The 11,597-nt window shown below is 37.1% G+C and overlaps 1 protein-coding gene across 1 annotated transcript; it reads right to left on the bottom strand.

Moving 5' to 3' along the window:
- Positions 1 to 348: 348 nt before the first annotated feature.
- clic2 (chloride intracellular channel 2) lies at positions 349 to 6,274 on the bottom strand. Its single transcript, XM_010766424.1, has 6 exons — positions 6,028 to 6,274; positions 4,319 to 4,428; positions 3,182 to 3,307; positions 2,977 to 3,077; positions 2,079 to 2,260; positions 349 to 974 (listed from the first exon to the last, which is right to left on the bottom strand). Exons 1-6 carry the CDS (start codon positions 6,079 to 6,081, stop codon positions 813 to 815), a joined length of 735 nt encoding a protein of 244 aa, XP_010764726.1. The 5' UTR covers positions 6,082 to 6,274; the 3' UTR covers positions 349 to 812.
- Between the last annotated feature and the right edge of the window lie 5,323 nt (positions 6,275 to 11,597).

The following is an 11,597-nucleotide window of genomic DNA, read 5'->3' as shown; positions in this document are numbered from 1 at the left end:
CTGACAGCATGTTTCTGGAAATACTGTGTCACCAACTAAAGCCCGGACGCTGCAGGACGTTTGCTGTGATTTCTTCACGGCCTGGTCGGCCACGCCTTTCCTCTCCATCGTCATTTTTTGTTTCCTACCAACCAGTTAATTCACCATCTACACCGAACGATCAAAAGTTATATTTTTGAAGTTGTAAAATTGTCTTTTTTGTGGCTGAAAATAAAGTTGAATATCAGAAATGCCATTATTGAAACCTGTTTTGGTTGCGATATTTCAAGGTAAAGATGTTTCTTTTATCTATTGTACCTAAAGAAAAGAGCATTATATTATTAGTAGTCAGCACACAAAAAAGCAAGATTATGACAAATCCTTTTGATATTTATTATTAGTGTGACAGTGATCATATCAGATACAGAACTGTATTTCATGGTTTGCATTAAAATAACTGTATGTGGAGATTTCTGCAGCTGCTGCTCACACTAACACAATCATGTATGTTTTAAAGAGGGTGATTGATCAAAAAAGTGTTGAAAAATATCTATTTACACTATAAACAATAACAATAATTGCACATTTGGCCTTTTCAATATGGCTTAAAGATCTGTCTGAGTGACTATGGATGATGGACTATGGATGATACATACAACCAATAAAACGTTTTACTTCAGCGTGTCCTAGAGTCTTACTGGAACAAAAATACAGGTTTAAGGAGGAATAGTGTCTGTTTTGTGGCCACATATTAATTTGTAGGTTGTAGCGCCCTCTACAGATCACAACACAGTTATACTGAGTGAACACTTAATTACAGAGAATCCAAGGATTTATTTCCTCTTGTTGGCCACGCTGAAGTAAGCCTTCTCGATTTCAATGTCGGCTGGACACGTCTGTTTGAACTCTTCTCTCTCGCTGGCGTTTCGAAGGTATCTCCACACGCCTGTGAACTCTGCGGGGATGTCAAAGTCGCAGTACTTCTTGGAAGCAACCTGAAATACAAAGAAAGGAAAATCTTAATTATAAAGTATACTATATTCATAAATATCAGAAAGTACTCATGTAAAATGACCATGTTAAATAGTTTAGTATACTTTAATATAGTACAATGCACCATTTTTATGGTCATTAAGTAACTATAACTTTCATAATAATGTAGTGGATTTATAATATAGATAATATTTCTCTTTATCGCAGTGGATTACCTTTAATAAAATAAATGCAGCAAAAGTACTTGGCATTGATTTAACATGATTCAGGGACATAATGACATATTAATGGAAAAATATGAATACATCTGAATGGTTGTGAAATGATTGGTCAGAGAGGAAGGAAGAAAATAAAACAGCTCTGATACACACATTGGTATTATTGGTTTAGCTTTTCCTGTGAAATGTTCGATCGTTTAACCTCTTTGGTTTGCAGAGAGTTTGGATGGGAAATGTATCTTTTGTGAAACTAATTAACATCATAAATGGTGACAAGGGGGCCACAACCACACACATTGTTTTGTAAGGAGTCACAAGCCCGGTGGTAAAATATTGATTTGATCTCTAATAATGCATATTTTTATACAACCTTAACACCTTTTTTTCTTAATGTAAAATCTTATAATACAAATGAACATGCATAGATAAATTAATTGTATAGTAAAAAGTACAATATACAACCTCTGTCAAGTATCAAGTCAGTTCCTCAGAATTGTAGCAGTGAGTACACGTTTTCATAGAGCGAGTTTTGTCTAGTGTAGTCAAATAATGATTCCACCTAGCAGCGACTTCTTTGAGTCAATATAGGATTCAGAACTACAATTCTCAAGACACAACCCCATCCAATGAAGAGGCACAGATGTAGACAATTTGCTTCAACGTTTAACGCCAAACATTTAACTCGACTCTTAAGAAGGCCTATTTTATTTGTAAAATTAAATAACTTGAATAACTTCAAAGATTACTCATTGAAAATGTCTGTACATGAGACCTCTGAAGTGGAGAAAGCACACATGTACTTATATACTTTGCACCACTGCCTTTAGACTAAACTATAGTTACTAGAGATGACCCTAAAATGGAAACCCATTAGATGCGAAGTCTCACCCTGATGACGTGCAGTTTGGGCAGCAGGTTGCAGTCGGCTAAGGTGAGGCGATCCCCGTCCAGAAACTTCCTCTTGGAGACGGTGACGGACTCTCTGGAGTTGTGGTCGATCTCCTCGGGCAGCGGGGAGTTCAGGTAGTTGTCCAGACGCTTGAACTCCCGCAGCAGGTTTTTCTCGTAGACTGGAGGGTCAGAAACACAGAGATTATGTTTTCTGTAATGGTATGTGGTGTAATGTAACTGCAAGTACAATTACCGGTACTCAAGTACAGTGCATGAGTGCTTCCATTTTATGGCACGTTATTTATTGACTCCATTACATTTCAGAGGGAAAATATTGTACTTTTGACTTCTATCTGACTTTTATTGATCTTTTCTATTGACTTTTTACGTTATAAGTGACCATACAAAATCTATAGGTTTATAAAATGCAATAGATTTCAAGAGGTTAAATTAACTAAACAAATATAACAGCTTTATCTCAAGCAACTAGACTGCCCACAAATCAAAGTATCACAAATACAATTCCAATAATATAATAATATGCATGTGTAACAACATAAGGACCAAGTAGTTAAGTAATTGGTTGATGCTAATAATGACTATTTAATACACTGTTGGCTGTTTAAGTCTATTATGGAATATTACCATATTTTAGAGGCTTATCACATGTTTTGTAGATAGAATTAAAACCCCATTAGTCCTGTGATAACATATTTAAACTATATATTTGATCTCTTTTCCTAAAATAAATACAAATAAAATCAATAAATAACAAAATCACAATAAAAAAAAGTCTCTAATAATGGGTTTTAAAAAAGGTTATGGATTCTGCTAGGCTTATCTGAGGATATGTACAAATATTATTTAAATTTGAATTAATGAATGTCCGACTTACAGGTGTTATTAGGACTGTTCTTGATGAAAGCAGAGAACTTTGCAAAAATATCAGCGCCCACATCAAAAGACTCTCTGTTTAGTGGGCTGAGATGAGGATACCTGCGGGGGAGGCAAGAAAAGGAGTGAACGTGTTTGATGAGAATACGCCATCGTCACAATCACACCTGATTAATATTTGTTTAGTGACTAAGCGGCAACAATACCTGGGAGGTGCCACTGTTAGTTCAAGAAACTCCTCGATTTTGATGAAGTCTGTTTTGAGGGTGCCGTTGTAGAGGAGGAAAGGAGGGTTGGTGCCGGGGGCCAAGTCTTTGAGCTCAGCGGGCTTCCTGCAGAGAGGACGCAGAAATGTGGAATAAGCATCATATATAGTAAGAAGTCGAAAGGGAATTATTTATCTCAAATGTAATTTTGAAAGAATTATGCAATATTGGTTACATTTGAAAAGTAGGATGAAAGAGAGCGGCAGAAAGAGGAATACATTTTTCAGAAAAATACAGAAAAACGGAATATTGAAAGTTTCTGCAACAGAGTAGAACAAATGCATTACAAGTGGTACAGTATCTGCTCTGCTTTTGTGGTTGCTTGTATTTTGTTTCTCTTTTGTTTTGAGATACAGACAAAAGGAAAGTAAAATACGTGGGTCCTGTCATGAATACATGCTGTAGCAAAAGGTATAATTTGCAAGTTGAAGATATCAGGAATAAAATAAGAGATATGGACGATGTGTTTTAGATAAGGCCCGTTTTACCCCCTTAAGTTTGCCATTTATATTACAGATTTAAATGAAGAGGAAGTAGGGCAGGGAGATGTCTTTCTTATAGATGTATTCAGTAAATGTATTTAATCTTACTGTTATCAAGCAAGTCAAAACTGAGAGCGTGTTGTTATCGAGGCTGTCAGAACCAAATGTGGTTCAGTAGATGAATGTGTTTAACATTGGCTGTGTGTTTAGTTATAAAAAACACACTGTGCTGGGAGTGGTCGGCTGTGTATGTGTGTGTGTATGTGTGTGTTATGAATCATTCAATTATCAGCTTCCTTTCAAAGTTTCCTGATCTTATTTACTCACCGGTAATGACGCTGAGAAATTCACACAATAAAGCCTCAATTAAAAAAGGTGTTTGTTTGACAGCGACACAGAGCTCTTTGTACATGGAGCTTTACGGCTCCTCCCTCTGACCTCTGTGAGGCAGAGGGAGAAACACACCTATTGATAAGTTAGAAATTATTTGTATTACTCTCAAGTTCTCTCTCTCATTTGCTTCTTGAAAGAGTCCTGTGTAAAAGTCCCCAAGACCAGATGCTCAGGAAGTGTTTCTGACGAAGGGGGTGCTTACTTCCTCATGTCAACAGTGGTCACTGTAAACTTCACTCCTTTCAGCCACAGCTCCATGAAGAGCCTCTGACAGAAGGGGCAGTTCCCCACGTTCTCCCCATCATGCCCAGCCTGAAAAACACAAACAAGTAAATGTTAAGTATACGACTACATGAGCCATAAATGTCCTGTTATAGCCAGTGAAGTGTTATAGCAAATCACAATATATTTTCTCCTCTGATCCGCTAATAAACACATCTAAAAGTGAAAGAAAGGCGTGTCCAGGCGGTTTCCTCCATTGAGGGAAAAGCAGGCATTGTGTTGTGGCGGAAAACAACTATTAGCTCGGCTCCCTCTTGATGTCAATGGAAAAGTTTGAGATTTTGAAAAATGATATGCTTTCTTTCCTGAAGTTGGATACCACTTTCTCAGCCTGTTTGGGAAACATGAGTACAGTCAGTAGCTTGTTGGCCTAGCAAAGCTTAGCATTAAGACTACAAGGAAAAAGAAACAGCTAGCCTGAAGAGTAAAAATAAGGTTTATGTGCTCTACTATTTCTTGTGTGTGTTTATAATCCTCCTACTTTTTGGTACAGACTAAACAAATATGATAAAGCGTTTTTTCTTGGCTTTTGTTTCCTGTATTTGCACCAATGCAAATTCCTTGCGCGTGAAAACCTAAGACTGATGTCACTCTTAGCAGAAAGCCTAAATGTTAACTGTTGAATTTTTCAACCCTTACCCATAAGAGACATAATGTACCGTCTACTAAAGCATATTGTACTTTCTTCAATTGTTTTGAGTCTCACTTGACCTTGTTTTATATCTGTCTCTGCACAGATGCCTTTAACAAAAACAGGTTTGTGTACCAGTAGAATGAAAAGTTCCACGTGTTGTTATTGTCTGGCTATTAACATCAAGGAAGATATTTTTTTGTTTTTGATCATTTTTCTTGATATAGAGGTTTATAACTGAACATATGTGTAAGTAAAGCGGGTGTACCAGTCCTCCTGTTCGCTCTCAGCTCCGTCTGGCTGTGCGATGATAAGGTCGGCTGTCTGTCTGTGGTCAGAGTTCACAGATAAAATATAAGCGCTGTGACACTCAACAGGGAAAGAAACACTTGTAGCTTCTGCAGCACACAGTATCTTTAAACGGCACCCAAAAAAAAATGAGAGTTGTCCTCTGATTGATCGTACAACATGGTGCAGGTCTCTGGCCTCTTATACAATACTGATAAGTGATCAGAAAATCGTTTGTTTGCCTTAATTCCTGAAGTGAAATTTGAAAACAGGGCATTTGTGTTTTCTGCTTCCCTGCAAGGAAATACTAAATTGAGAAATATTTTTAAATCCAAAATGAAAGATACGATTCCTTAAGATGTCAAAGTTGTTTTAGTAAAACTGTCAAAACTGAATTTATTTCTGCAATATGAGTTCGAGAAATTTGTGTTTTCTTTCTTCTATGAAAACATATTTTTAATCTCATGGGACCTCCCGGTTGAATCGAAGGTTAAATCAAATACATAAATATATATTTTGCTCTAAAAGGGAGGATATGAGGCAGTTACATTAAACAGGTAATAACAAGCAATATAAAAACTGGTTAATGTTGTTGAATTTATCTACACAAGAGGCTCTTTTGACAGTGAATTCAGGTGTAATTAACGTTCCCTCACATGTTCCAGCCAACTTCTCCTTTTAAGTTATTAGTTAAATAAAAAATGACTGACCTTAATAAACAACTCGATGCTTGGCTCCATTTCAGAGTTCTGTCGAAGTGCCATGTTGTCCCAAAACGAATTTAATACAACTTTTGTTGTTGTTGTATTCCTTGTTCCAAAAAAAAGTCTTTTTGCACCCACAGCGCTGTATGGAGAGAAGTCTGATAGCAGTGAATAGGCGCTGCTCTGGTTTAAATGGTCTCTGTGGAGAAAGTGTAACACCTCCTGGCTCAGTTTGTTTTCTCTCAGGAGGAGGCTATCGCCCTGAACATACTTCACTAGTGAGGGGAGAGGGAGGATCCAGAGAGATGGGCGGGGTACTCCCTCTTATATACCCAAAGCAACATCTATGAGCCTAAAATAGTTTCCTCTGCTTATTGCAATACACAGGAACTGATAACAGCGTGTGAGTCAAAACACACACATTCAGAGGATTCATTATGGATCACTCACATTCCAACCCTGAATGAAGGGAATATTAGATTAGGAGGAAGGCTGATCCCAAATTCAACGTTAGCATTTTACATTTAAAGATAATATTTCAGAAAGTAAAAATAATGGTTTTAATGTAAGTCATCAACTAGTAATATGTGATATCTAACATTATATAAGTATAAGAAGATTGATTTTATAACACAGAAATCTTCCCTTCAGTTACCGTATACATTTCCAGTTTCATTCCTATCTGTTTTCTGGGTTTTACAAAGGGTTTGGTTGATACTGTATATATAATTCAAAGCAACCTAGATTTCACTTTAACCCATCCTTAAGGATTTCTCCTTAAGGAAATGTACGCAAGTTATCAAGTATGACTTAGAGTTCTCTAATTACTTTTTGCCAATATTGTATATATTTGACACACTAACTCCAATACATTTTATTCAGAAATGTTGTCATTTTTATTCAATTCCAAACAGCTAAAAAATATTGTAAGAAGTTCCTTTAAAATACATTTTGTAAAAAATGTTTTGTCATTAAGAACAGCTAATCTTGCCAACAGCTTACTGTGGTAATTATAATACTATATTTACTGAATGAAATAATAATATGACATTGAGATCATTAGTTCAGCATTAAAATTAGTTTAATTTGTCATTCTTAAAGCACATTTCCTGAATATACGCAAATATTTGGACTTATAATGCAGGACTTGTAATCGCTCACCGCATGGTATATATTTTGCTAATTGTTTTTTACTTTATTCTACTCAGGGAAAAGGTCAGGTTGGATTTGTCACTATTCTTTTTAAACAAAAAGGGGACATTTCAGAGGTATTTGCAGTAACGCAACAGGCACATTTGACTTTGATTTGTTCTGCATGCACACAAGTGTCAAGAAAGTATTAAAAATATTACTTCCGTTTCATTTAATATTTAATATTCAAAGTGGTATGATTAGTAATTAAATAAAAAAGATTATCTTTAACTCATAGCCCATGAGTTTGGAAGTGAGGGCTTAGTTCAGTATCTCAGTTTCTTGTAATACTATAATTTACAGTAAAGAGGAAAGTGTTGTTTTTGGTGAAATCCCCAAGCTGTGGTTGAGACTTCCCCAAAGAAATAACACATCATGGGCAGAGTTATGCAACGCATCACTAGGAATTTAAGAAAGAAAGATACAACGCTCTGTGCGATTTTTGTTAGGTGGCTGAGTGCCATTAAAAACATTGATATTCCAAAGAAATCCTGGAAATGTGATGAATAACACTCAATGATCACAGGAAATGTAAAAGAGGGAGAGAAGGTTGTTGAAAAAAGATAGTATCCTCCTCTTCTTTATTAAATATCTGCAAAATCAGAGAGGTTATGACCTGGGATTTTCCAAATGTCTGCAGATAATCTCTCCTCCACACGCTGGTACCACCCGTCTCCCAAGTAGAAAGTTTTAAGGAATAATTAGTTACTCTATTGACACTTCATATGGGAGGTGAAAGGAATTTACTGGAGTATGAGGTGGGAGTGTCAATCTAACGTAGGCACATTATTAAAAAGTGTGTCCTTCTCACCCTCCATTATAACTCTGCTATGGAGGGAGTGTTTGTTGGAGCCTGTGTGATAAATGACTAGAGGGCCATTCAGATATGAACTTGATTCACCATCACAAGTGGCTGCAGTAGCTGATAATGTCACAGTTCTCATGAATTATGCGTCAGTGTTTGGTTGGTATGACAACAACTGTCACACACAGAGTTGGGTAAGAAGAGACCAAACTAAAGTTAATCACAGCTTTTAAAGTAAACTGTGAGGACATTCAACAGGAGAGATATCCTGAGTAATTGTGGAAAAAACTTGTCAATGACCTTTAACTTCCTCTTCCACAGACCGAAAGGCCCGAGAGATGCAGATATCGCCGCTGGACACACACACTGGAAGTGAACTCCTGGAAACAAAGTGTCTTATTTCCATAAACAGAACCCAGTCCAAGAGAATGACTCTTGATTTGTCTATTACACACACACACACACACACACACACACACACACACACACACACACACACACACACAAACGTAAGGTCAAGATTTACCGCGCTAACAAAACATTGACATGCCAGTGAGCATCTGCAGGTGGATCTACATGAGTGTCTGCTGTTATCTCTATAGCAAAAGCTTCATAACGTACTGGTAACTTAACATAATGTACATCACTTAAAAATAAGTCAATGGGTTTTTGTTACAATGAGTTTAGTTTTCGGGGGAGACGGTCTCTTTTGGAAATAGCATTCATTAGGTATTAATTTATTAACATTTTAGAAAATACACTTATTGTTATTGTTATTATTTTTTAGAAGAGTTTAGGACAAAAATATGAATACCATTATTTTGTTGTTGAGTCAAGTATAAAGATGGAGCTTGACGGTTAATATAATAGCTTAGCATAAAGACTAGCCGCAGGGGGAGACAGCTGGACAGCAACTTAACAGGTTGTTGGCTCGTATAGAATAATAACAGAAATCTAAAATGTCTTAAGTAAATGTTAGCAAACAACAGCAAACCGCAGTGACTTACTGGAGTCTTGTCGCTACAGCGAGGTTGCCAGATGTGCTGCCATTGTATGAGCACAGAGGAAGGTCAACTGCTCCCACCTGCTGCTAAACTAAGCCAAGCTAAATTAAGCTAAGCTAATTGCATTCTTGCCGTAGCTCCTGAACTTAATACTTAATACACAGACATGAAAAGGGCATTAATGCTCTCATCGAACAGTCTGTAATACTGCAAATACAAAAATAAAATCGATAATTAAATTAGGGCAAAATCTCCCAAAAGGTTAAACTATGAGCTAACTTAGTTCCACAAAGCAAAATAACCAACCAAAAAAAGTCACACCATAGGCTTTGTTTGCAGTATTTTAATCTTGTATAAAGTGAAGGATGTTTGATTTTCATCGGCAATATTATTCTTGTTTGAACATGCAGCAGAGCTTTAAATCAAAAGACTACAGATTCATGTAAATTATGAATTAGATTAGATGCTTAGATATCAACTAACTGCACTGCAGATATTTTTTTATTGCTGGAAGGGGGTGGCTGTTTCTTGGAAACACAATGGCATCATTGACCTACTGACCGCCGTCTCCCGGACACTCAATAGCACGACAACTCAAGCAAAACCCAGAGGTCTCTCCTGCAGGATATACACAATGAAAGTGCCATGGATTTACTGCTTCTTATCTCTTCTCTTGACCCTGAAGATTCACACCGCTCATTCAGCTCCCGATTTCACTCGTAAGTGTTTTGTTTTCAATGTCAAAAGTATTATTATTTTTTGAGTAGGTTAAAATGCTGAACAGTTGTTTTTCAGCCATTAACTGTAACTGAAAGGGAAGTTTCTGAGAGATATTAAGCATCCTTGAATTTTTTCTGCATATCCTGTTTTCTAAACAGCTGCTGCAACTCATGGTTAAAGACCAGAGTGAGGGAGCTGAATTTCAAATAATATATCCCTTTAAAGCGTTAGACAAACTGCAGCCTGCCTCCTGGCTATGATGGATGGCATTACGGTAACATTGATATATTCAGACAATGTCAAAGGTATCTCTACAAACAAATCTATTGTTAGCACTGCAGTGTATCTCTCTATCTGACCTCATCAGAGATTTCCATTTTTTGTGCGGCTGCAGGCTCTAAGGGGCTTAATAATAGTTCATTGTGAGTGAGTGCCTGGTACTGCCTTTCTTTTTCTCACACACTCACACGTACACAACTCAGTGGGCCAATTACGGCGTACGCACACGCGCGCGCACACACACGCACGCACGCACGCACGCACGCACGCACGCACACACACACACACACACACACACACACACACACACACACACACACACACACACACACACACACACACACACACACACACACACACACACACACACACACGGGTGGGGGGACTTTAGAGTCTATGCTCTGTTGTCTTCTATGTTTGTCTGTGTGGTCATATAGTCAAAATATTATCCAGAGTTACACCCAGTGAAGCAGGGTCGAGCTGCAGGGATTAAAAAAAGCATCTCATAGGTCACAATGTAATTTATTTTTGGGGAAGGGAAACCATATGCCTTCTTATTGAAAAGCAAATCTGAAACTGTCGTTTAATAAGTAAGTTTAATAGATTTTCTTCCATATTTTAAGTAATTGGGTATAAGAAATATATTACAAAGATGTCCTCTTTAGCAGAAATTAACCCTTGTGCGGTGTTCATATTTTTGTTATTCAGCCAGTGTTCGTGGGTCTGGTGGACCCGCTGCCTTTTTGGGTTTCAATTCATTTTTTATTTTATGTTAAAATACTCAACAGATGTTTACTTCATCCAAATTACAAGCAATATAAACTGCATATATGGTTAATATTTGCCCTTTTATATTTGTTAGATCACATTAATGAATTAAAGTGATACTCGTTCTTTTGCCCGCTGACCGGCTCGTCCTGTGGCTCGTCTTTTCTTTGTAACTAGCTGATGCTCAATCTCATCCTCTTCTTGAAAGTCACTGTCAGAAATGTGATCCTAACATTCTGAAACCTCTTCCTCTTCCTCTACATCATCATCAAATGGTTCTCTCTCTTCCAAAATCATCTGCAAGGCCCTCTGAGCAGAGAATATTTTGGCCATCTTGATCAGTTGTGATAAGGNCATTTTCCAAGGTATTACATTTTGTAGCTTGTTTTCAATAAGTATATAAATTGTCCAAAGAGGTTGTATTCTACAGTCTGCCTGAATGTAATCATTGCGTAGGTGTGTAATGTGATTTTGTGTAGTTTATTTATGGCATCCTGTTGGATTTGACGTCATCTGAACAGGACATTGCACGCTCACTGCTTGATAGCGCACGAAGGTGCGTTTACGCCGACGCAATGATTACATTCAGGCAGACTGTAGAATACAACCTCTTTGGACAATTTATATACTTATTGAAAACAAGCTACAAAATGTAATACCTTGGAAAATGCCGTTGAATACTTTTTAATAGCCTTAATTTCCGCTAAATTGATTTATCAACTTGTAATACTCTTTAAGATCCCGCGGACACCCTGATAGCACAAGAACACTTCACAAATATATTTTTTGTGTGAAAATCAAGCCGCTTC

The sequence above is a fragment of the Notothenia coriiceps genome, unplaced genomic scaffold (assembly GCF_000735185.1).
Source record: "Notothenia coriiceps isolate Sejong01 unplaced genomic scaffold, NC01 NC01_scaffold00003315, whole genome shotgun sequence".
NCBI lineage: Eukaryota > Metazoa > Chordata > Actinopteri > Perciformes > Nototheniidae > Notothenia > Notothenia coriiceps.
This window is presented reverse-complemented; position numbering and strand designations above follow the sequence as displayed.